General features: G+C 44.7%; 1 protein-coding gene across 8 annotated transcripts in view; it reads left to right on the top strand.

Annotated features, from left to right (window-relative positions):
• Nucleotides 1–27,255, top strand: part of LOC139050413 (uncharacterized) — a 99,460-nt gene that overhangs the window by 1,705 nt on the left and 70,500 nt on the right. For 3 of the 8 annotated variants that reach the window (XM_070526756.1, XM_070526757.1, XM_070526753.1), the window contains exons 2-5: nucleotides 2,119–2,226; nucleotides 2,861–2,934; nucleotides 4,486–4,602; nucleotides 10,217–10,395. In XM_070526756.1, coding sequence (XP_070382857.1) covers nucleotides 2,124–2,226; nucleotides 2,861–2,934; nucleotides 4,486–4,602; nucleotides 10,217–10,395 — 473 coding nt within the window. In that variant the 5' untranslated portion in view covers nucleotides 2,119–2,123. Of the gene's footprint in view, nucleotides 1–2,118; nucleotides 2,227–2,860; nucleotides 2,935–4,485; nucleotides 4,603–6,986; nucleotides 7,085–10,216; nucleotides 10,396–27,255 lie in introns of all 8 variants that reach the window. The other 5 variants (XR_011508866.1, XR_011508865.1, XM_070526758.1 and 2 more) reach the window with 5 other exon arrangements.

Raw genomic sequence — 27,255 nt, 5'->3', positions numbered from 1 at the left:
ATATAGTCTGTAGACAAAAGTGGCTGTGCGCGGTATATTTAATGCATCAGCAAAGTTAGAAATGTAGGGCTAATCTATAGCCTTGAAAGAAATTTGTTTAATTATTTCACAATCAGTCTATAATGCATGATTTGATATGTAGGAAGCACACAGTGAAAGATGGAAAGTATGGAGACTGGGACTAATGCAGCACTTATCCTTGTGCTTTTGACTTTTTTCTTGTTTGATGTGTTTTAACTCAAATAAATCATACATTTAATTGGGGAGTATTACATGGAGATAAGCTGGTGTTCAAGAGGCTTCAGAGGATGCTAGTCATATTCAGAACTGTGCTGAAAATGAAATTCTGATTCTAATAATGCCTGCAGATGTTTTTACAGCTGCAGTTTCCAGGCAATTATTCACAAAGTTTAAGAAAATGTGTACAATGTTTTCTTTTACAGGTGAAAATTCTCAGTGATTTCTAAATTGGCATTGCAGAACAGTTAGAATGTAGTAAAAAACTTTTTAAGATAGTATAAAATCGTCTGCTGTGTAAATTTTGCAAGAACACCTTAAAATCTTGTACATTTGTGTCCAATTAGCAGAATAAACTGGTCAAGATATCCTCAATTCAACCGAGAAGATTCCACATCTTTGTACATTTTATTTTAGTTTGCTCATGAATAATGGTAACACAGGTAATGCATCTAAGGAACTGTTATAACTGACTTGGTAAATGAGAAATTTGGTATTTTCCACCTCTTTACAAACTAATAATTGCATCATTGCTTAAGTGTTAAAAATAATTGTGCATGCCACAGTCTTTGCAATGCATGTGTTCAAAAATACTAGTTTTCTTTTCCAGTTAAGTAATTTATCTTCATTTATTAAGATGTTGCCAAAATTTAATCCCATCCATCAAAAACTTTTGTGGCAGTGGAAAAGTTTTTTTTAATGATCAAGAATCGGAAATCAGTATATAGAACTTTGATCTGCACATATCAGTGGCCACTCACAGCATTTTGAAAGACATTGCTCTTAAAATCGCAAGATGAGGCCATCTTGAACCTCTTGGGTAGTAACCGCGAGTGCAAAATGGAGGAGCTGCCTGTATAGACGTACCCGCTCTTGAAGACAGTTGAAGTTGACGAACTGGAAGATAATACGAAAAGCTCAAGCAGCACCCACAGGCAATTGATAAATAACATTCAACTTACTTTCATAAGTAAAATTATTTTGCTGTTCTTCAACAGTGCAAAGACCTAGGTCACGCTGGTGGCAACACACAACGCACAGCTCCAAACGTCCTGAAATATTTGCAATATATTACTCCATTGCTGTTATGTAGCTTTCAGACTAAAAGGAGGAAGCGCCTTGGCTGACATGGAGTTGTGCCACATAATTCTGAGCAAGCAGCTCAACTACCTGTAATAAGTCAAAGCATTAGCGTGCTTTAAGTAGAGATTTAGTCATCATGTGTAATTTTGCAATCTGTAGAGTGTAACAAAACAATTGCATTACTGAGTGCTTTTTACAGTCTACAAAAAAATGCAGTAACAGCATCTGCTTCAGGTGCAGAGGTATCATGGTATGGCTCAATGCACCAGCTTGTATTGATTCATTAAGCGGTAATCTGACCCCTTATTTTAAAAAAAATTCACATGCCTGACTTCCTCAATCGAGGCTTGTCCACGTCAAATTGTTTCTATATGTGCTAGCCCACGGTCACTCATGCTTACAATTTCATATCGAGCATTCACGAAATGTAGGCTGGTATACATACGTGAAAAATAAACGAAAGTCTACAGTGTAGTTTCTAAACACCTGAATGTCTATTAGTTTGCAGTCATGAATCGAAAAAGCACTTCCGTTCTGAAATTTACGCAATTACGTGCTTCGTAATGCATCTTTTGTGTGTCCAGAGCAGATATATGCTCCATAGCGTTACAATTTTGTGCAGTTAAAAATTATACTGCCTCTTGACATGTCAAATAAACATGAGGCTGCAACTTTAGACTGCTCAGCATTTCTTGACGTGCGAAGCAGGTCATGAAATGCAATTTTCTTACATTGTTACCTATACATACTTGCCAAAGCCTATATGCTGCTATACATTTGTTTTTTATCTTCTTGTAGGGCACATGCGACAGAACAGTGAATCAATGAACAGGTGCAAAGCAGCCACACATATTGCTCTCTCATGGAAACGCAACACCATCTGGCTGGCATTTTTTTCTAGTCGAGGTAAGCCACATGGTTCCAAGCCAGTGCTTGACCATTCTGTTGCCTTTTTCCTTTTTCCCATTACATTAAATGCGTGTGTACAGTGAACGCCCACTGGGCACAGTCACTGGGATGCAGCACAGTCGCTCAAACGAGCTGCTTATGTGATAGGTTGGCAATCGCTGACAGCCAACTATGTGAAGTATGTTCTTATGGTGGACTGTCCATCGAACAAAATGGAACCTAGCAGAAGGAAGGTGACTGACTGCGCATCTGAAGGCGTCTGAGCACAATGTTTCGCTTTCGCTGCGAGCGGTTCTATGCACTGTGACGTGAGCATTAGGCAGCAGAATATTAGCATTTGACAGTACACAAGCAACTATTGTTGCGTGGATGCTATCGGAGATGTTCAGAAATAATTTCGTGGTAACTAGGAACGCCGACACCTATGGCGACTTCAGCCGTTGCGACAATTCAGTCTTCTAAATTTGTGCACATTTCAATATTTCTCAAGTTATATCACACTGTATGTTTATCGGTCTTCTCAGCGAGACATTTTCCCCTGCTTCTTATTTCTTTTCGTTTGGTGCTAACAAATATGAGCAGATGCCATGATTTTTTTAATATGCTTCTTACCATTCCCTTTCCATTCCAGTGAACTTGCCAATGTCTAGCATCAACAAGTTCATAGACCAAATCTTCATGACATTGGCCAGGCAGCGCGCGCAGGTGAGCGTCTCAGTGCATGCTTTCTACTACTCACCGCGAACATCGCAGCCCCAATGCCGTAGCAGAAATCTTCCTCGTGGAAGTGCTTGCTGTACACCAGAGTTGGAGCCGATAGCTGCTTGCGTGTTTTAAGTTTGGTGCTCCAAGCTTCACGCAGCTTGTCATGTTATTGGTGAGGATGACACCTGGCACCATTGCTTATATCCAGTAGTGCTCAACACTTTCAAAGGCAACCACTACCTATTATACCACTTGCAAGTGTTGCCAAGTAGACACCTGAAGTGGGAAAACCTCCCCAGTTGATTACAGCTGCACCGCAGCTGGGACTTGAAACTTTGGTTTTCAACTCGCTTTGATTGGTGCTTCTGAAGCAGCCGATGCAGCCCTCATGCTATGTCTCGCCGACAGCAGTGCCAGCATTTCCAGTGGTGGAGCACACCCCCAATGTCTATTATTCTGCATTTTTAAAATGAGTACTACATAATAATGCTGCACACTCATTTTGAAGAAACGGGCACTGCACTTTTCGCCATTAAATGTGCCATTAAACAAGCAATTCCGTTAAGAGGAAGTGTTACTTCTCTATTGAATAATAGAACCTGCTCGTGCACCAGCATGATCATTTAAGACTGCATATCAATTATCCAAACTACATGCGACGCTCTTTTTGTGGCCGTACGCAATGTACTGAGATGAAAGGAATGCTCTACTGGAGAATGTGAACATAGTGGGGAAACATTGCAGATCTATTGTAGAAGCTGCAGCGAACATGTGACCCAAATATTACAGCACGGCATGCAGCAGTGAACTTACAATTCTGTGTCAAGCGGAATGAAAAATCACTTCTCCAATGTCACGATTGAAAGCAGATCGCCTACATATGCTATGTCCTGATTACATGCCTAATTTTGAGTTAATATGAAAAATGTACCCCCCCCCCCCATCTCGGACAGAAAAACAATTTAATCCTTGCTGTGGATGTAGTTGCATCAGCTGTGTGTGGCCTCCAAGATGGCAGCAGGGTGCCGCGTAGTGCAGTCTGTTGCGGGCCACCACAACGAACCACGACACATATTTCCTCGGGGGCTTTGCTGTGTAGCTTCCAGTGCACGTCTAATGTATTGCAAGAACTAGGTGCAGGATTTGAAATTTTTTTTTTGGTATGTGACGATACCTTTTATTAGTGAAGGCCATTCTGATAGAAAAACATTAGAAATGGTTTTATGAACATGTGGTACAATACAGCAGTAATATTTTCTTTTATTATAGGTTTCATCAGCAACTATCACCATTGCTAATGATCTACCGTGCCTGTGTTGCGGATTAAACCATTTTCCAGTGTAATCATTCTACACTAGCTTTTTTATGTCGTATCTGCAAAATACTTCGGATCATAGAGCATAGGATCAATAGAGAAACGAGTGCTTAAATTTATAAAATGTGACCAAAGCAAGGCAATGGCACATATTGTTTTCTATTTGAAATATCGAATTCCACATCTTCATCATAAATTGTGGCTTACTTGCTCTTCTCTTTACTGCTGTATTGCAGGGAAAACCTTCACCTGAGGCCTCCAGCAGTCCAAACATCTGTGGGCAGCTAGTGGTACCCTATAGGGAAAAGACCTGGATTACTGTGGCAACCACAGCTTCATCTTCATTTCACGTGGTCACCTTTTCTATTGTATTTTCAAATTGCGTAATATACATTATTTTACAAGTCGGTAAAGCCATTTTTTCGCAAGGTCTGACAGTAGCTTTTTGCTGCACATGATGGGCATTTGCTTTCGGCGAGTCATTGCACAAAAAGCCTATTTATTAAATGTTAAAAAATTTATGCAGGGTATTGCCGGGTAATACATGTAATGCTTTTATTTATTTTTCAGTTCTATATGTTAACGTGCCATGTACAATGAAGCTTGCATTAGGATGGTTGCTGAAGTGGCCAGAAATATTGCTTCTTGTCGTACCACTGCAGGATGACATATAAATGCTGCTGCAAGGACAGCTATAAAAACTTGCATATTCTTTCCAAAGCTATTTTAACAGAATTCTGGGAACTTATAGTAACATTCTAATTTTCTTGTCAAAACGTTTATAAAAGCCAGAATGCGTTTCCTAAGCCATTATTAAACAATTATGGGATTGTGTTCTTAAGCTTGTTCTTCTCAAGATCGCAAACTTATAACATTACCAGGGCCTACTAAAGTACCTGTAGATTTCCACAGCCAGAAAGGGTCTTGACCAGGACAGACTTAAGAATTTGCTGTTCAAGATATCTTTTAGACGACAAATATCTGCTTCCATATTTTGTGGGATGGAGCTTAATATTTTTCCCATTATGATCGCTCACATGAGCATTCTTGAATGTGGCAGATCAGCTCACAAATAGAATGGAGTCATTGCATTGCAGAATCATTGTTACTAGAAGCTGGAAATCTCGTAAGGATCACTGATTAAGTCAGAGCTCTTTCTGTATACGGGAACAGATAGACCCATTTTTCACAAAAGGCCTGAGTAGTGTAACAATTCTATCTGAATGCCAACATCTTTAGAACTTCGCAAGTTCAGGCTGCATTTAACCCGCCCTATCACCAGTATTGGCCAGTTTGGAATGGTGTAGAGATGAAAATAATGAAATCAACAGAAAAAAACTTCACCTATGATTACAATACCCCCCAATGCAAAATATGAGCGCAGCTGTAAACACGTTTTCATTTCGAGTAAAATGAAAACATTTCGATTGCACAGAGAATCTGCCTTGTGCTGTACATTGCGAAGGGCATGAATTGTGGCACGACTGACTCATGGATCAAGAGATTGCGAGAGGCAGTGTGTGGATGATGTGCAGGCGCCATTCACAGCAGCTGCTGCAGACAGACTTTGCTCATGCAGTGTTGTTTCCACAAATGGTATAGGTGGACAAGCTCACTGCAGGCCAATGGAGAACTAGACCCTCTTGTAGCACTCACAACCGCAGAGCTTATCTTATGCGGCAGAAGGCCTTTCTCACGCTTTCGCAATATCCTCCCCCTCTGCTTTCCTCATTGTACTCTGCTATCGCCATCTTTCATCCCCAGCTGTGGTCCACATTTTCTTTAAATATTCACTGTGCTCGCCTGGTAACTCCGAGGGACACCGACAGGCGATCAAGAACTGGGCTCTAAAAAAACCTTACATCACAGTGGCATTGTTCTGGCATGCCCTTTAATGTAGTTATAATTGGATAGGTTCACTCAAAATGGGGCTACGTATGTAGAGGCCTCAAATAAATTCCAAATGTGTTTTCTTGAGGCATATGCATTTGTCTTCATTAACTACAAGTTTTGGACCAGATCAGTGTTGTAATTTTTGCTGCTGGTTTCTATCAAATCTATGTGACCTACCAATTTAACCCACAAGAATCATAAGTAGATTTTTGCCATCTTCACTTTTTTACTCACATTAACATGCAACACAGGATAATAAAATTCAAATTCACTGTTGCATCAGGCGGCTACTTGTATCTTGCTTGCGTATTTGCTTGTATCTAGAGTTCATGCTACAAGAAAAAAGAAAGGAGGCTAACCAAATGCATAAGAATTAGACTGTTGTGCTTCCGTATGGCCGGAAGTCTTGTTCACAACACAAAACGGCTCAAAACGGCGGCATTGCGCATACGCAGGTGGAAGAATCCGATAGTTGCCATCCAGCGTTTTCTCTAGTCTGATAACAAGGGAATCCGATACCACCTTCAATCCTTGGCAACGATCGAAGCCTGGTGGAATTCAATGGCATATTCAGGCTGCCACATGTTCCGGAAGTGCATTGGAAATGAAAAGCCTTTTTTTGCTAACGATCAATTCTCTTTCACATCCCATCTTTACATCTGCCTAGTTAATGGTGCAACTAGTGGGCTGAAACATGGGCTACATTAACATCATAGGTTTTCAGATTATGTGCCAAGGGCTCGTTTACTCAAGGGACATAGCTCGAGGGTGCATGGCGTGTGATAAGGCAGTGATTGCAATGATTGAAAATTTCAGATTATTCTCTTGGGCGTATTCTGTGCAGGTCACTGTCAGAGATTTGGTCATCAGAACTGGAGCAAAAATCTCACAGCGAGCCCAGGAAGATTGCTCTAATCGGGATGCTTAAGGCAGAACGTTCAGGTAGGCCAGTAACCTCACCCGGCCGTGTCTCTTTGGGTTTTTAATAATAATAACAATCTTTATTTCTCTCTTTCCACAGAATATTGAATGAGAGTGGACGTAAGGGTTTTAAAAGCTGCATGCAGCAGCTTGATAAAACCTAATTATGCCCCACATGACAGTATGACGAGGAAACACCTTAGTCATGACAAACGCAAGGAAATACTGGAAACATTGGAATGCATTCTGAATTTGCGAACGTACAAGGGCAAAAATACAGCACGGATTAGTAAGAAAATATATGTTCAAAATTGAGAACAGCCTTAGTGAATTTGTTAACACTGTGTGGTGTAAGAAACAATAGTGCGACATACAGAAAACAGAATTAAACACCATATTAAACAGGAGCAGCAAGAATTAAACAGAGCAGCAAAACACTAATTAACTTATTTTTCGATATTTCTTCTAGTGACATGTTATTCTGTTCAAGTGTGTCAAGGCAACAGGGAAGTTTATAGGCACCTGATTGAAATCGGTACACAGTCCGACAAAACGGTGTAGACCAAGCGGTACAACGGCGTACATTGCACATGGGCACATGGCTTTGAATGTTGAATAGTGTCAACATATCTGCGTTTGTTCTAATATATTGCATAGTACATAATTAATCTGAAAGCATAAAGATTAGGCATTTGAATTATGTTAAACTCGGAATAATAGCTTCCTGTGTGGGCATACCATGGTATGTTAGCAATTAATCTTATCGCACGTTTCTGAGTAACAATAATCTTGGATAAATTAGGCTTCGTACTTGTGCACCAAACAGTGTGGCAGTAGTTAAGTAGTGGAACCAAAAAAGCATTGTAGATTAATAGTTTTTCTTGTTTATAGCACACACCGTTGATGACATAGCACTCCATTCACTTTGCTTATTTTTTATCGTATGTTATTAATATGGGCATCCCAATTAAGCAGTTCCGAGAAGGTTACTCACAGACATTTGATACTATGCACGATTTCAATATAGTTGCTCCCAAACCTCAGCATATCTTTCACAACTTACCATAGCTTTAGTTTCCTGTAATTTCTTGTGACCACTGACACATGTATTACAAAAACGCATTACCTTTAGAGGATGTCATTTTCTCTACTACCCGTAATGAGCGCTGTAAGGTCATCAGTGTAGGCAGTAAGGTTCACCGGTGGCTTAGTGTAAAATATATCGTTTAAATAAACTAAAAGCAACAGACGGCCTAAGATGCTGCCTTGCGGCACGCCCAATTTTTAGACAGAGCATCATTGTGTGCTACAATTTGTTTACGATGTTGGAGGTATGACCGTATAAAGAATTGGGAATCCCTCTTATACCACAGTGGTTTAGTTTTTTTACCAATAAGTCATGATTGATTAAATCAAAGCCTTTGGAGAAGTCGACAAATTCTGAGAACAAGGAGCTTGTTTTCAATTGCATTTATGATCAGTTCCTTTCGCTTGAGTAATGCCAACTCAGTGGATCTTTTTGGTCTGAAACCGAACTGATCATTCAACAAAACGGAACGCTTATCTAAAAAATGTGTTATTCTCGTGTTGATGATTTTCTTTGTGCCTTTAGAAATTCCTGGTAGAATAGAAGTTGGCCAATCATTTGAAAATTCAGAAGTGTCGCCTCCTTTGTGTGTCACGACAACTTTTGCAATCTGCATCTGGTTAGGAAACACTCCACTACTGCGACAAAGGTTGAATATGTATGTTAAGATTGGGGCTAACAAATGAATCACATACTTTGGAAGTTTTATTTGAAAACTTCTATTATCTAATGCCCTACAGTTGTTAAGATTTCTGAATACAGAAATTATTTAATCTTCGGTTGCAGGAGACAAACATCGACATTGAGATTCCTGGTGCTTGAATTGACATGTTTGTTGAATTAATGGGAGAGTATAAAGTATTTGTGACATTCACAAAGAAATCGTTAAAGGAATTTGACAAATCCTGCCTTGTCAGCACAGCACCATCGCGCATAATGCAGTTTGGACCACTGTTGTAGTGACGTCCAAGTAGTTTACCTAGTGGATGCCATCAATGCCGAGGGTTCATGCTAGAATTACCTGAGAACGAATAGCTGAAGTATTCGTCCTTACCTTGACGTGGCTCTTTGTTCAAGTTATTGCGAACTTTCTTATATTGAGACAGTTTCACGGGATCCTTGGCTTTAATGAATTGCGCATATAGTTTCGTTCCTTTTTCTATTTTTTTCATTAAGGCATTCGTAATCCATGGTTCCTTCGATTTTCATTTGCAACAGCATTTTAAAGGAAAGCAGTTTGGATATATGTGGTTTACCACAATCATTAGTGCATCAGGTAGCAACAACATATGGGTGTGGTCGACTGTACGTATTTCATTACAAAAGGTGTCGAGGGATTTTATCAAGGCAAAGCTGAGACTCAACATGTCCCGACAATGATGCCTTAGCATGTTATGAAGACCGATGAAGTCAACACAGCACTTATACATTCCTGCCTACATGTTGCAGCATCAACTGGTACTTGTGAAGGACACATTGTAGAATGGTTTTTGGTGTGGTATAGGCATACCCCGACTATGCTTACATCAAAAGATGCAATTTTAGAAATTGCTTGCCTCGGCATGTGTATGATGCAGAAACTAAAAGTGATGGATTCTTGTGGACGTGGCAGCTTCCAACCATGACACTCACCTTCTTCGGCAGAGCTATCCAGATTGTAGAAAAAGCAGAATTGCAACGATTCCATCTGCGTACGAAACGTAACTAGGTAGGATTGCCAACACTTAGTTTACAAAGAAAGCTTCTGTGCAAATGAGTGGGAGCTGTTACCAGTCATTTGCAATAGAGCCTGTAACGAAGTTGCAGCTGAAATCAATTTTCATTACTTCCCTTCACTGCAATATATGTGCAATGTTGCACACAAATTTCAATTTTCATAGAAAAAGACATCCCTGCAGCCTGGACAACTGCTACATGGCCACAAGCTTGCTGTTGGCCGTGAAATTGTACTTCAAGCAACATTTATTAGTCTGTTTGAATCAATAATTAACCAGTGTGCACACCAAACTAAACATGGAATGTGTTTACTCCTGCATCCTTAACACGCATTCACTCCGTTCCCGCAGTGTCAAGCCATTCACGTTGCAGCCCTATGCTCTGCAGAGCCCCGAGGTTGCCCCAGCGGTGCCGGCGCGGGTGTTCACCTGCAGCCTGCCCCACACTGGCATGAGGCCTTCACCGGAGGGCCTGCTTCTTCGCCATGCACAAGTTGTGCCTCATCGAGTTCACCGGCTTCATACATACGGTAACCACACATACAGTAACCACTGTGCCCCTTTGTCCTTAGCTTAACTGCAAGGAACATGCCACAGCACAGTAAATCACCTTGTTCATCCCACTGCAATGCAGCGAAGAGCTCCAATTGACCACACAGTAAATGGAAAAGCGCGATTATAAAGAACTAGCAGTGCTTAAACATCTGAAAGACTCATCTGAAAAACATCTGAAACGATGACTTACCCTCTCTAGAGTGGAGCCCTCTTAATGGCTTGAGCAATGCTCACCAACTATTTCCCTGATTTTTCATATCGAAGCCAACATCACTGTTATCTCATGACGTTCCGGCTCAATCCTATTGTCACACTTGATTATAGTGTGGCGCATTTCCAAACATAGCCACGCCTGCTGCATGTCATGATAGTTAACGCACTTTGTGCTGCTGAATTCTATTCTTAGACTGTTGGCTCCAGTTGCATGTGATGGCACATTAGTGGGAAAAGTTTACTCTGAAAAAAAGGCTCACGGGGTTTTGTTTGCATATTCTGTGGTTATGGTGTAATAATACTTGGGAGACACGATTATCTTGGCTACCTACACACTGAACAGTGAGAGGGCCTATTAAACATAGCCTCAACTTTAAGCATACCTTTTGGGCTCAGTGTCATCTCACCCATGCATGCGCATTGATGGAATATCAATAGCATTATGGATTATGAATGGTGGAAAAAGCCCAGCAGGGATCGCAATCCATTTACTGGGGCGTGCAGATGTCTACAAGCTGGCCAAGTGGCACTTGTGTGCACGTAACGTGATAGCGATTGCATGATCACGTCACAGGATAACTATCTTTGTCAGCACTTTTTAGCTTCCCCGTTTACCAGAGACATTAGAAACCACAGACCCAGACATTAGCATCTCCTTGCATTGAAAGGCTAGCTGCAATTCAAAGGATAACATACTCTCTTGGTACGGCAGCTGCATCCATATTTTTTAAGCAAAGCTTGATTAGTGAACCCTCCTTTCGTTTCCTAAGCATGGCTGTTGTTGTCTTGCCCATAACATGTTATGTCTTTCAACCTGCCGAACCTAGAGTGATCCAGCAAGGCGCAATCTCACAAAGCAGTTGCGGCACACTAGTCAGGTGCACAAGATGGCTTTTGTCATGCACAAACAATATGCACACACTTCGACGGATGTCATTGCTGCGAATCAGCCTGTTCTGCAGTCTGGATGGCAAGGACCCATAATACTGCCATGAAATCCAGATTCCCGCTTGGCAATAATGAAAGCCTTGCTGAAGGCCAGTAAGAAGCAGCCACTTCCTCAGCAAGCGCTTTACAAGTATTTATTGTCACATCGTACAAATGCTGCTACAAGCACTTTTTGAAATTACACTTTGTTAACACAATTGTGGAGTTACAGCACTCATTGATCCAAAACTTGCCATTAATGAGGACACAATATTACAAATGCCACACAGTGGACGCACTTAGAATCTTGTAGGTTAAGGGGCAGGAACAATGGGACATTATACATGTGTATTGTTCTGAAGGCCAACGTCTTGTACTGGCTGTATTGAGGCCACAATGACGTATTTACCACCTGTCATTCTTCGTCTCAATAGTAAGCTCAATCTACTTAGCCGGTAACAACAAACTCGATTAACACAGGACTAAACGTGGACAAGCGCAATCAGCCGCTCATCACTGCTTCTAATGATTATGTTATTGAACTTCTTTCTGTGTCCACTGGTGGAAACGGTGGAGAGCTTTGGAGCCGATTTTGTTGCAGTCAACATAAATGCGAACTGCAACACACCATTCCTACTCATAAGAAATCATTGCAAAGTACTGGTGCACGTTGCTATTATTCTGGAGGAACATGTTCCACATGCGGGACCACTCGAACAAATTAGGACCACCACGCACCCACACCGAGTTAACCAGCGCACTTGAAGAAGCGACGCCAATGCACCCCAAACAGATGGAAAGCCAGCAAAGCTGAAAAATGCGGCCTTGATGTTTATCGCTGGGTTAATTCCGATGATTTATTGAACTATTTAGCAATTATTGCTTAAGTCTGTTTCTTAATGAGGTTACGCACATGTTTGGCGTGGGTTTATCAGTGTTTACTTGAAATGTTGTACATTGGACTTTGCATAATCACAATGGAGAGGTGTAATTTGCAGTTCATTGTGTTAATACAGAGGGTTCGTCAAAGCCTTTCTGAATCACAAGTCCATTAATTGCACCTTACGTAGACTAATGCCTGCTAGCCGAGGTGCTAGTCACAAAACATGACCGGATAACGAGCGAATATGTTCACCCCATGCTGGACACCAACAACTGGTCGTTCACGCATGCAGTCACGATGATGGTGTTCGTCTGTTCTGGGGTAGGCCTCGCGAGACGGTCTTGCAGAAGCATGGATTGGCGCATGCGCAGAATGTCCGTGCCACTTGCAAATCCCGAGCCAGAGAAAGCCTTCACCTCTTTGCGCCTAAGTAACCACGCCGTTAAGTGGCGTTAGCAGAGTAACACTCGCGCCATCTCTTGTACTACCCTGCAAGCATACAGACTGTTGCATAAAGCCACACGGTCAAGCTGGATCACAGGAGCAATGCGAGAAAACAACATATCAGGGGACGCGCGAGTCGTGCATCCCCACATCCCCCAAACTTTAAATCACTACATACTACGGCAAAACATGTCACACAGTCTAACAGCAACGTGTGCTTCACAAACAAGGTAGTAAATGCAACAGTGGCTGCGTTGAGGAAATGTCCACAAGCTGTCCATAACATGTGAGCTGACATTGTCCTTGGGTACACTGCTAGCATCTGCTGGTCACAGCTCTGCAGACTTGACGGCAGATTAAAAGGTTAGGACTCCGGAAACGGTGACGCAGTAGTCGGCACGAGCAAGCGTTGCTCGCACTGTCATGCACCTGGCGAGGGCTGCAGTAGCTGTTGGTGGCCAGCCGCTCTTTTCTCTGCCGCCGAGGGTTGTGAGCCGGATACAGGCAGCCGCCAAAGTCGCGATGCCGAACTGGCCACAGCATCACCATTGCCTGGGGTGGCTCGATCGTAGTCCGGGGCAGCAGGGCAGACAATCTGCAGGTGACAGCAAACCAGGGGCGACTCCACTCATGCTGCAATACACTCAAGTCAGAAAACCCAGAATATGGTCTGGTTTCATCGAGTACGTGGCCAAACACTTAAGAAATATCTTACCCCACAAGATGCAACAATACTCTACAGACTTGTAAGGTCCGTTTGAACAATGTGAATTTACAACTACAAGAAAAAGCAGCAGACTCAGTAAGGAGTCTTTAAGTCGATTACATTTGGAGCATAAAGCTTCGCCTTTCATAACGGCAGTGGTTAAAGCGGTACGCTTTAAAAAAAAACGCCAAGATGTGCATATAATTATCACTTGCCACAAAACTTTCATCCAGGCAGGCGCGAAAATCTGCGCGATCAGAGTTCCCGACATCGTTGCAGTGAGAGGTCAAGAGATGCCAAATTATGCCGATCTCGCGAAATATTCATAAAAAGGTGCGCTGCGCTACGTCAGCGGTTAGAAAGTACCACTATATTCCTAATAAATGTGCAAATCTGGATAACGTGCCGATGCAGATCCACTGTAGATCGTTGTGCCAGAAGCCACCTTTTCAATCTTGCAGCGCTCCCTTTTCTTTGGCGGTCATTTTAGTAGGATAGAGCCAGCAGCCAAGCTGAGCCGAGAGATTTCTGAAATTGAACAAAACGCAGGTTAGTGACAGGAGGGTGCAGGTGTTTCAGTCACCTCAGCTAACCATGTCAATACATAGCAAGAACCGAGCACAATCATGGCTGCCGTTGATTTGATGCACTGTTGCATGCAAGGGAAAGTTTTATTTTACGTGCGGACGACTAGTGAATGAGCGCGTTCGCAAATATGAGAGCTAGGACACAGCTCTTGCGGGGAGGTAGGACACAGACAAGACGTCTGCCGTAATCCAAACGACTAACTATGTGACAACTGCGGAGAACACAACGCTGATCCAAACAACCACCAATGTGAGCCGAAATTTAAGTTCTGCGGAATGCCCCATGAAACGGCGAAACCGGTCCCGCCACCAATGAGAGTCGGGGAGCGGTCAAGATTGAGACAGAGAAGATTCTGGTACCAGGCCAGCGTAGTAACTACCAACGACAACAAGCACATGATGACCATGTCGCCATCGCCAGTCACCAAATGAGACGGAACCGATAAAAAGATTCAGATCCAAGTCGGGATCGAGGGAAAGAGAACAGAGCATCTCCCGGATACCGGCAACGGGCGTGGAACACGACAACACCCAGCGCGAGGTAAGCTGGGCCAACATCATCGCAGGGCACAATCAAACGTCGAGGGAAAATAATGGTATTCAAACCACAATACGCTCGAGGTACGAGGACACGATAATGATTCTACAAAGACGGAACGATGAATTGAAGCGAGAGCTATACCAGCAAAAGAACAAGACACAAGAGAAGGAAGCTAGCACTGAAAAACAGCTCGAATACCTCGGTGAAGATCGAGACAGAGAAGATTCTGGTACCAGGCCAGCGTAGTAACTACCAACGACAACGAGCAGATGATGACCATGTCACCATCACCACAGTCACCGAATGAGACGGAACCGATAAAAAGATTCAGATCCAAGTCGGGATCGAGGGAAAGAGAACAGAGCATCCCCCGGATACCGGCAACGGGCGTGGAACACAACAACACCCAGCGCAAGGTAAGGTGGGCCAATGCCATCACAGGGCACAATCAAACGTGAAGGGAAAATAATGGCGTTCAAACCACAATACGCTCGAGGTACGAGGACACGATAATGATTCTGCGAAGACAGAACGATGAATTGAAGCGAGAGCTATACCAGCAAAAAAAGAAGAAACAAGAGAAGGAAGCTAGCACTGAAAAAAAGCTCGAATACCTCGGTCAAGATCGAGACGGAGAAGACTCTGGTACCAGGCCAACGTGGTAACTACCAACGACAACGAGCACATGACGACCATGTCACCATCGCCACAGTCACCGAATGAGACGGAACAAATAAAAAGATTCAGATCCAAGTCGGGATCGAGATCGAGGGAAAGAGAACAGAGCACCCCCGGATACCAGCAACGGGCGTGGAACACGACAACACCCAGCGCGAGGCAAGCTGGGCCAACATCATCGCAGGGCACAATCAAACGTCGAGGGAAAATAATGGTATTCAAACCACAATACGCTCGAGGTACAAGGACACGATAATGATTCCACAAAGACAGAACGATGAATTGAAGCGAGAGCTATACCAGCAAAAAAAGAAGAAAGAAGAGAAGGAAGCTAGCACTGAAAAACAGCTCGAATACCTCGGTCAAGAACGAGACAGAGAAGATTCTGGTACCAGGCCAACGTAGTAACTACCAATGACAACGAGCACATGATGACCATGTCACCATCGCCACAGTCACCGAATGAGACAGAACAGATAAAAAGATTCAGATCCAAGTCGGGATCAAGATCGAGGGAAAGAGAACAAAGCATCCCCCGGATACCGGCAACGGGCGTGGAACACGGACAACAACCAGCGCAAGGTAAGCTGGGCCAACATCATCGCAGGGCATGATCAAACGTAGAGGGAAAATAATGGCGTTCAAACCACAATACACTCGAGGTACGAGGACACGATAATGATTCTGCGAAGACAGAACGATGAATTGAAGCGAGAGCTATACCAGCAAAAGAAGACACAAGAGAAGGAAGCTAGCACTGAAAAACAGCTCGAATACCTCGGTCAAGATCGAGACAGAGAAGATTCTGGTACCAGGCCAGCGTAGTAACTACCAACGACAACGAGCACATGATGACCATGTCACCATCGCCACAGTCGCCGAATGAGACGGAACAAATAAAAAGATGCAGATCAGAGTCGGGATCGAAATCGAGGGACGGAGAACAGAGCATCCCCCGGATACCAGCAACGGGCGTGGAAAACGACAACACCCAGCGCGAGGTAAGCTGGGCCAACAACATTGCAGGGCACAATCAAACGTCGAGGGAAAATAATGGTATTCAAACCACAATACGCTCGAGGTACGAGGACACGATAATGATTCTACAAAGACAGAACGATGAATTGAAGCGAGAGCTATACCAGCAAAAGAAGAAGACACAAGAGAAGGAAGCTAGCACTGAAAAACAGCTCGAATACCTCGGTCAAGATCGAGACAAGATCGAGACAGAGAAGATTCTGGTACCAGGCCAGCGTAGTAACTACCAACGACAACGAGCACATGATGACCATGTCACCATCGCCACAGTCGCCGAATGAGACGGAACAAATAAAAAGATTCAGATCCAAGTCGGGATCGAAATCGAGGGAAAGAGAACAGAGCATCCCCCGGATACCGGCAACGGGCGTGGAAAACGACAACACCCAGCGCGAAGTAAGCTGGGCCAACAACATTGCAGGGCACAATCAAACGTCGAGGGAAAATAATGGTATTCAAACCACAATACGCTCGAGGTACGAGGACACGATAATGATTCTACAAAGACAGAACGATGAATTGAAGCGAGAGCTATACCAGCAAAAGAAGAAGACACAAGAGAAGGAAGTTAGCACTGAAAAACAGCTCGAATACCTCGGTCAAGATCGAGACAAGATCGAGACAGAGAAGATTCTGGTACCAGGCCAGCGTAGTAACTACCAACGACAACGAGCACATGATGACCATGTCACCATCGCCACAGTCGCCGAATGAGACGGAACAAATAAAAAGATTCAGATCCAAGTCGGGATCGAAATCGAGGGAAAGAGAACAGAGCATCCCCTGGATACCGGCAACGGGCGTGGAAAACGACAACACCCAGCGCGAGGTAAGCTGGGCCAACAACATTGCAGGGCACAATCAAACGTCGAGGGAAAATAATGGTATTCAAACCACAATACGCTCGAGGTACGAGGACACGATAATGATTCTACAAAGACAGAACGATGAATTGAAGCGAGAGCTATACCAGCAAAAGAAGAAGACACAAGAGGAGGAAGCTAGCACTGAAAAACAGCTCGAACACCCCGTGCGAGAAATAGAACAACTGCCAAGAGAAAAAGGCCAGCAATCGCAAGCACCACTACCGCAACCTTCATCCCCACGACCACCATCCTCAGCAACAGAACCAAAGCCAGCAACACTGTCAAACCAAGCAGTGATAACCCAGAACGACATGAAGACACTTGACGACCGCATCACCGCAGTGTGACCGCCATTATAGAAACCACAATGTTCCTGGTAACACAGAATATGCAAAACACGATAACCCAGATGATACAGACTGGGTTTCAATCTGAAGAGCGAAATGGACAACCAGATTTAGGCCCTACAGAACAATATGACTCAATCCGGAGAAAGATTCAGTCATCGCATCCACACGCTAGATGAAAGAGATAATACTCGCAAGAAGCCTAAGTACCCTGCGAGAGAAGCCAAGATCACGCAGACCCCAAGCGAACAACTTGCCGAGGCTAAGTAAAGAGAAAAATGGCTACAAGCAACACTCACGGCTCAATGGAACTGTCATTGTATCCGAATTAAGAGAAGCAACCTCTGTGCCGAAACAGACAAGAAATATTTTCCCCACAAGATGCAACAATACTCTACAGACTTGTAAGGTGCGTTTGAACAATGTGAATTTACAACTATAAGAAAAAGCAGCAGACTCAGTAAGGAGTATTTAAGTCGATTACATTTGCAGCATAAAGCTATAGGCTGCACAGCTTCACCTTTGATAACACTAGCTGTTAACACGGTACGCTTTAAAGGAAACCCTAAGATATGTGCATATAATTCTCACTTACCACAAAACTTTCATCCAGGCAGGCGCGAAAATCTGCGCGAGCAGTGTTCCCGACATCGTTGCAGCAGGAGGTCAAGAAATGCCATATACCGATCTCGCGAAATATTCATAAAAAGGTTGCGCTGCGGTAACTTAAGCAGTTAGAAAGTGCCACTGTATTCCTAATAAATGTGCAGATCTGGATATCGTGCCGATGCAGTTCCACTGTCAAACCGTTGTGCTAGAAGCCACCTTTTCAGTCTTGCAGCGCTCCCTTTTCTTTGGCGGTCATTTTAGTTGGGGCGAGCCAGCAGCCAAGCTGATCCTAGAGATTTCTGAAATTGAACAAAACACAGGTTAGTGACAGGAGGGTGCAGGTGTTTCAGTCACCTCAGCTAGCCATGTCAATACTTAGCAAGAGCAACCGAGCACAATTATGCCTGCCGTCGATTTGATGCAATGTTGCATGCAAGGGAAAGCTTTAATTTTACGTGAGAACCACTACAAACGAGCACGTTCGCAAACATGAGAGCTATCTCACGACTCTGCGGCTCATTATCGTTTGGTAGTTCTGGCACGAGAAAACCCAGAATCTGCTCTGGTTTCATCGAGTACGTGCCAAACAGTCACGCCTACTGCACTATGCGATGCTTCGTTTTCGAATGGCAGTTTCGGCACGAGAAAACCCAGAATATGGTCTGGTTTCATCGAGTACGTGCCAAAACAGACAAGAAATATTTTACCCCACGAGATGCAACAATACTCTAAACACTTGTAAGGTCCATTTGAACAATGTATATTTACAACTATAATGAAAAGCACCAAACACTGTAATCAGTATTTAAGTCGATTACATTTGCAGCATAAAGCTAAAGGCTGCACAGCTTCGCTTTTCATAACACTAGCTTTTAACACGGTACGCTTTAAAGGAAACCCCAACATATGTGCATATAATTCTCACTTACCACAAAACTTTCATCCAGGCAGGCGCGAAAATCTGCGCGAGCAGAGCTCCAGACATCGTTGCAGCGAGAGGTCAAGAAATGCCAAATTATGCCGATCTCGCGAAATATTCATAAAAAGGTGCGCTGCGCTACGTCAGCGGTTAGAAAGTGCCACTATATTCCTAAATGTGCAGATTTGGATAACGTGCCGATGCAGTTCCACAGTCAATTCGTTGTGCCAGAAGCCGCCTTTTCAATCTTGCAGCGCTCCCCTTTCTTCGGCGGTCATTTTAGTAGGATAGAGCCAGCAGCCAAGTTGAGCCGAGAGATTTCTGAAATTGAACAAAACACAGGTTAGTGACAGGAGGGTGCAGGTGTTTCAGTCACCTCAGCCAACCTTGTCAATACTTAGCAAAAACCGAGCACAATCATGGCTGCCGTTGATTTGATGCAGTGTTGCATGCAAGGGAAAGTTTTATTTTACGTGCGGACGACTAGTAAATGAGCACGTTCGCAAACATGAGAGCTAGGACACAGCTCTTGTGGGGAGGTAGGACACAGACAAGACTTCTGCCGTAATCCAAACGACTAACTATGTGACAACTGCGGAGAACACAACGCTGATCCAAACAACCGCCAATGCGAGCAGAAATGTAAGCTCGGCGGAATGCCCCATGAAACGGCGAGTGGAGACTGTCGAAGGAAGCCGAAACCGGACCCGCCACCAATGAGAGTCGGGGAGCGGTCAAGATCGAGACGGAGAAGATTCTGGTACCAGGCCAGCGTAGTAACTACCAACGACAACGAGCACATGATGACCATGTCACCATCGCCACAGTCAACGAATGAGACGGAACCGATAAAAAGATTCAGATCCAAGTTGGGATCGAGATCGAGGGAAAGAGAACAGAGCAACGCCCGCATACCAGCAACAGGCGTGGAACACGACAACACCCAGCGCTAGGTAAGCTGGGCCAACATCATCGCAGGGCACAATCAAACGTCGAGGGAAAATAATGGTGTTCAAACCGAAATACGCTCGAGGTACGAGGACACGATAATGATTTTGCGAAGAGAGAACGATGAATTGAAGCGAGAGCTATACCAGCAAAAGAAGACACAAGAGAAGGAAGCTAGCACTGAAAAACAGCTCGAATACCTCGGTCAAGATCGAGACAAGATCGAGACAGAGAAGACTCTGGTACCAGGCCAACGTAGTAACTACCAACGACAACGAGCACATGACGACCATGTCACCATCGCCACAGTCACCGAATGAGACGGAACAAGTAAAAAGATTCAGATCCAAGTCGGGATCGAGGGAAAGAGAACAGAGCATGCCCCAGATACCGGCAACGGGCGTGGAACACAACAACACCCAGCGCATGGTAAGCTGGGCCAACATCATCGCAGGGTACAATCAAACGCCGAGGGAAAATAATGGCGTTCAAACCACAATACGCTCGAGGTACGAGGACACGATAATTACTTTGCGAAGAGAGAACGATGAATTGAAACGAGAGCTATACCAGCAAAAGAAGAAGACACAAGAGAAGGAAGCTAGCACTGAAAAACAGCTCGAATACCTCGGTCAAGATCGAGACAAGATCGAGACAGAGAAGACTCTGGTACCAGGCCAACGTAGTAACTACCAACGACAACGAGCACATGACAACCATGTCACCATCGCCACAGTCACCGAATGAGACGGAACAAGTAAAAAGATTCAGATCCAAGTCGGGATCGAGATCGAGGGAAAGAGAACAGAGCAACGCCCGCATACCAGCAACAGGCGTGGCACACGACAACACCCAGCGCGAGGTAAGCTGGGCCAACATCATCGCAGGGCACAATCAAACGTCGAGGGAAAATAATGGTATTCAAACCACAATACGCTCGAGGTACAAGGACACGATAATGATTCCACAAAGACAGAACGATGAATTGAAGCGAGAGCTATACCAGCAAAAGAAGAAGACACAAGAGAAGGAAGCTAGCACTGAAAAAAAGCTCGAATACCTCGGTCAAGATCGAGACAAGATCGAGACAGAGAAGACTCTGGTACCAGGCCAACGTAGTAACTACCAACGACAACGAGCACATGACAACCATGTCACCATCGCCACAGTCACCGAATGAGACGGAACAAGTAAAAAGATTCAGATCCAAGTCGGGATCGAGATCGAGGGAAAGAGAACAGAGCACCCCTGGATACCGGCAACGGGCGTGGAACACGACAACACCCAGCGCAAGGTAAGCTGGGCCAACATCATCGCAGGGCACAATCAAACGTCGAGGGAAAATAATGGTATTCAAACCACAATACGCTCGAGGTACAAGGACACGATAATGATTCCACAAAGACAGAACGATGAATTGAAGCGAGAGCTATACCAGCAAAAAAAGAAGAAAGAAGAGAAGGAAGCTAGCACTGAAAAACAGCTCGAATACCTCGGTCAAGATCGAGACAAGATCGAGACAGAGAAGATTCTGATACCAGGCCAACGTAGTAACTACCAATGACAACGAGCACATCACGACCATGTCACCATCGCCAAAGTCACCGAATGAGACGGAACAAGTAAAAAGATTCAGATCCAAGTCGGGATCGAGATCGAGGGAAAGAGAACAGAGCATCTCCCGGATACCAGCAACAGGCGTGGAACACGACAACACCCAGCGCAAGGTAAGCTGGGCCAACATCATCGCAGGGCACAATCAAACGTCGAAAAAAAATAATGGCGTTCAAACCACAATATGCTCGAGGTACGAGGACACGATAATGATTTTGCGAAGAGAGAACGATGAATTGAAGCGAGAGCTATACCAGCAAAAGAAGAAGACACAAGAGAAGGAAGCTAGCACTGAAAAATAGCTCGAATACCTCGGTCAAGATCGAGACAGAGAAGACTCTGGTACCAGGCCAACGTAGTAACCACCAACGACAACGAGCACATGACAACCATGTCACCATCGCCACAGTCACCGAATGAGACGGAACAAGTAAAAAGATTCAGATCCAAGTCGGGATCGAGGGAAAGAGAACAGAGCACCCCCGGATACCGGCAACGGGCGTGGAACACGACAACACCCAGCGCGAGGTAAGCTGGCCCAACATCATCGCAGGGCACAATCAAACGTCGAGGGAAAATAATGGTATTCAAACCACAATACGCTCGAGGTACAAGGACACGATAATGATTCCACAAAGACAGAACGATGAATTGAAGCGAGAGCTATACCAGCAAAAAAGAAGAAAGAAGAGAAGGAAGCTAGCACTGAAAAACAGCTCGAATACCTCGGTCAAGATCAAGACAAGATCGAGACAGAGAAGATTCTGGTACCTGGCCAACGTAGTAACTACCAACGACAACGAGCACATCACGACCATGTCACCATCGCCACAGTCACCGAATGAGACGGAACAAATAAAAAGATTGAGATCCAAGTCGGGATCGAGTGAAAGAGAACCGAGCATCTCCCGGATACCAGCAACAGGCGTGGAACACGACAACACCCAGCGCAAGGTAAGCTGGGCCAACATCATCGCAGGGCACAATCAAACGTCGAAAGAAAATAATGGCATTCCAACCACAATATGCTCGAGGTACGAGGACACGATAATGATTTTCGAAGAGAGAACGATGAATTGAAGCGAGAGCTATACCAGCAAAAGAAGAAGACACAAGAGAAGGAAGCTAGCACTGAAAAACAGCTCGAATACCTCGGTCAAGATCGAGACAAGATCGAGACAGAGAAGATTCTGGTACCGGGCCAGCGTAGTAACTACCAACGACAACGAGCACATGATGACCATGTCACCATCGCCACAGTCACCGAATGAGACGGAACCGACAAAAAGATTCAGATCCAAGTCGGGATCTACCCCGGATACCGGCCACGGGCGTGGAACACAACACCCAGCGCAAGGTAAGCTGGGCCAACGTCATCAGAGGGCACAATCAAACGTCGTGGGAAAATAATGGCGTTCAAACCACACTACACTCAAGGTACGTGGACACGATAATGATTCTGCGAAGAGAGAACGATGAATTGAAGCGAGAGCTATACCAGCAAAAGAAGAAGATACAAGAGAAGGAAGCTAGCACTGAAAAACAGCTCGAATACCCCGTGCGAGAAATAGAATAACTACCAAGAGAAAAGGGCCAGCAATCGCAAGCACCACTACCGCAACCTTCATCCCCACCACCACCATCCTCAGCAACAGAACCAAAGCCAGCAACACTGTCAAACCAAGCAGTGATAACCCAGAACGACATGAAGACACTTGACAACCGCATCACCGCAGCGTGCCCGCCATTATAAAAACCACAATGTCCCTGGTAACACAGAATATGCAAAACACGTTAACCCAGATGATACAGACTGGGTTTCAATCTGAAGAGCGAAATGGACAACCAGATTTAGGCCCTACAGAACAATATGACTCAATCAGGAGAAAGATTCAGTCATCGCATCCACACACTAGAAGAAAGAGATAATACTCGCAAGAAGCCTAAGTACCCTGCGAGAGAAGCCAAGATCACGCAGACCCCAAGCGAACAACTTGCCGAGGCTAAGTAAAGAGAAAAATGGCTACAAGCAACACTCACGGCTCAATGGAACTGTCATTGTATCCAAATTAAGAGAAACAACCTCTGTGCCGAAACAGACAAGAAATATTTTACCCCACAAGATGCAACAATACTCTACAGACTTGTAAGGTGCGTTTGAACAATGTGAATTTACAACTATAAGAAAAAGCAGGAGACTCAGTAAGGAGTATTTAAGTCGATTACATTTGCAGCATAAAGCTATAGGCTGCACAGCTTCACCTTTGATAACACTAGCTGTTAACACGGTACGCTTTAAAGGAAACCCTAAGATATGTGCATATAATTCTCACTTACCACAAAACTTTCATCCAGGCAGGCGCGAAAATCTGCGCGAGCAGTGTTCCCGACATCGTTGCAGCAGGAGGTCAAGAAATGCCATATACCGATCTCGCGAAATATTCATAAAAAGGTTGCGCTGCGGTAACTTAAGCAGTTAGAAAGTGCCACTGTATTCCTAATAAATGTGCAGATCTGGATATCGTGCCGATGCAGTTCCACTGTCAAACCGTTGTGCTAGAAGCCACCTTTTCAGTCTTGCAGCGCTCCCTTTTCTTTGGCGGTCATTTTAGTTGGGGCGAGCCAGCAGCCAAGCTGATCCTAGAGATTTCTGAAATTGAACAAAACACAGGTTAGTGACAGGAGGGTGCAGGTGTTTCAGTCACCTCAGCTAGCCATGTCAATACTTAGCAAGAGCAACCGAGCACAATTATGCCTGCCGTCGATTTGATGCAATGTTGCATGCAAGGGAAAGCTTTAATTTTACGTGAGAACCACTACAAACGAGCACGTTCGCAAACATGAGAGCTATCTCACGACTCTGCGGCTCATTATCGTTTGGTAGTTCTGGCACGAGAAAACCCAGAATCTGCTCTGGTTTCATCGAGTACGTGCCAAACAGTCACGCCTACTGCACTATGCGATGCTTCGTTTTCGAATGGCAGTTTCGGCACGAGAAAACCCAGAATATGGTCTGGTTTCATCGAGTACGTGCCAAAACAGACAAGAAATATTTTACCCCACGAGATGCAACAATACTCTAAACACTTGTAAGGTCCATTTGAACAATGTATATTTACAACTATAATGAAAAGCACCAAACACTGTAATCAGTATTTAAGTCGATTACATTTGCAGCATAAAGCTAAAGGCTGCACAGCTTCGCTTTTCATAACACTAGCTTTTAACACGGTACGCTTTAAAGGAAACCCCAACATATGTGCATATAATTCTCACTTACCACAAAACTTTCATCCAGGCAGGCGCGAAAATCTGCGCGAGCAGAGCTCCAGACATCGTTGCAGCGAGAGGTCAAGAAATGCCAAATTATGCCGATCTCGCGAAATATTCATAAAAAGGTGCGCTGCGCTACGTCAGCGGTTAGAAAGTGCCACTATATTCCTAAATGTGCAGATTTGGATAACGTGCCGATGCAGTTCCACAGTCAATTCGTTGTGCCAGAAGCCGCCTTTTCAATCTTGCAGCGCTCCCCTTTCTTCGGCGGTCATTTTAGTAGGATAGAGCCAGCAGCCAAGTTGAGCCGAGAGATTTCTGAAATTGAACAAAACACAGGTTAGTGACAGGAGGGTGCAGGTGTTTCAGTCACCTCAGCCAACCTTGTCAATACTTAGCAAAAACCGAGCACAATCATGGCTGCCGTTGATTTGATGCAGTGTTGCATGCAAGGGAAAGTTTTATTTTACGTGCGGACGACTAGTAAATGAGCACGTTCGCAAACATGAGAGCTAGGACACAGCTCTTGTGGGGAGGTAGGACACAGACAAGACTTCTGCCGTAATCCAAACGACTAACTATGTGACAACTGCGGAGAACACAACGCTGATCCAAACAACCGCCAATGCGAGCAGAAATGTAAGCTCGGCGGAATGCCCCATGAAACGGCGAGTGGAGACTGTCGAAGGAAGCCGAAACCGGACCCGCCACCAATGAGAGTCGGGGAGCGGTCAAGATCGAGACGGAGAAGATTCTGGTACCAGGCCAGCGTAGTAACTACCAACGACAACGAGCACATGATGACCATGTCACCATCGCCACAGTCAACGAATGAGACGGAACTGATAAAAAGATTCAGATCCAAGTTGGGATCGAGATCGAGGGAAAGAGAACAGAGCAACGCCCGCATACCAGCAACAGGCGTGGAACACGACAACACCCAGCGCTAGGTAAGCTGGGCCAACATCATCGCAGGGCACAATCAAACGTCGAGGGAAAATAATGGTGTTCAAACCACAATACGCTCGAGGTACGAGGACACGATAATGATTTTGCGAAGAGAGAACGATGAATTGAAGCGAGAGCTATACCAGCAAAAGAAGACACAAGAGAAGGAAGCTAGCACTGAAAAACAGCTCGAATACCTCGGTCAAGATCGAGACAAGATCGAGACAGAGAAGACTCTGGTACCAGGCCAACGTAGTAACTACCAACGACAACGAGCACATGACGACCATGTCACCATCGCCACAGTCACCGAATGAGACGGAACAAGTAAAAAGATTCAGATCCAAGTCGGGATCGAGGGAAAGAGAACAGAGCATCCCCCAGATACCGGCAACGGGCGTGGAACACAACAACACCCAGCGCATGGTAAGCTGGGCCAACATCATCGCAGGGTACAATCAAACGCCGAGGGAAAATAATGGCGTTCAAACCACAATACGCTCGAGGTACGAGGACACGATAATTACTTTGCGAAGAGAGAACGATGAATTGAAACGAGAGCTATACCAGCAAAAGAAGAAGACACAAGAGAAGGAAGCTAGCACTGAAAAACAGCTCGAATACCTCGGTCAAGATCGAGACAAGATCGAGACAGAGAAGACTCTGGTACCAGGCCAACGTAGTAACTACCAACGACAACGAGCACATGACAACCATGTCACCATCGCCACAGTCACCGAATGAGACGGAACAAGTAAAAAGATTCAGATCCAAGTCGGGATCGAGATCGAGGGAAAGAGAACAGAGCAACGCCCGCATACCAGCAACAGGCGTGGCACACGACAACACCCAGCGCGAGGTAAGCTGGGCCAACATCATCGCAGGGCACAATCAAACGTCGAGGGAAAATAATGGTATTCAAACCACAATACGCTCGAGGTACAAGGACACGATAATGATTCCACAAAGACAGAACGATGAATTGAAGCGAGAGCTATACCAGCAAAAGAAGAAGACACAAGAGAAGGAAGCTAGCACTGAAAAAAAGCTCGAATACCTCGGTCAAGATCGAGACAGAGAAGACTCTGGTACCAGGCCAACGTAGTAACTACCAACGACAACGAGCACATGACAACCATGTCACCATCGCCACAGTCACCGAATGAGACGGAACAAGTAAAAAGATTCAGATCCAAGTCGGGATCGAGATCGAGGGAAAGAGAACAGAGCACCCCTGGATACCGGCAACGGGCGTGGAACACGACAACACCCAGCGCGAGGTAAGCTGGGCCAA

This window comes from Dermacentor albipictus, chromosome 10 (genome assembly GCF_038994185.2).
Source record: "Dermacentor albipictus isolate Rhodes 1998 colony chromosome 10, USDA_Dalb.pri_finalv2, whole genome shotgun sequence".
NCBI classification, from domain to species: Eukaryota; Metazoa; Arthropoda; class Arachnida; order Ixodida; family Ixodidae; genus Dermacentor; species Dermacentor albipictus.
The sequence above is the reverse complement of the archived record's forward strand: the minus strand, read 5'-3'. Positions and strand labels throughout refer to the sequence as shown.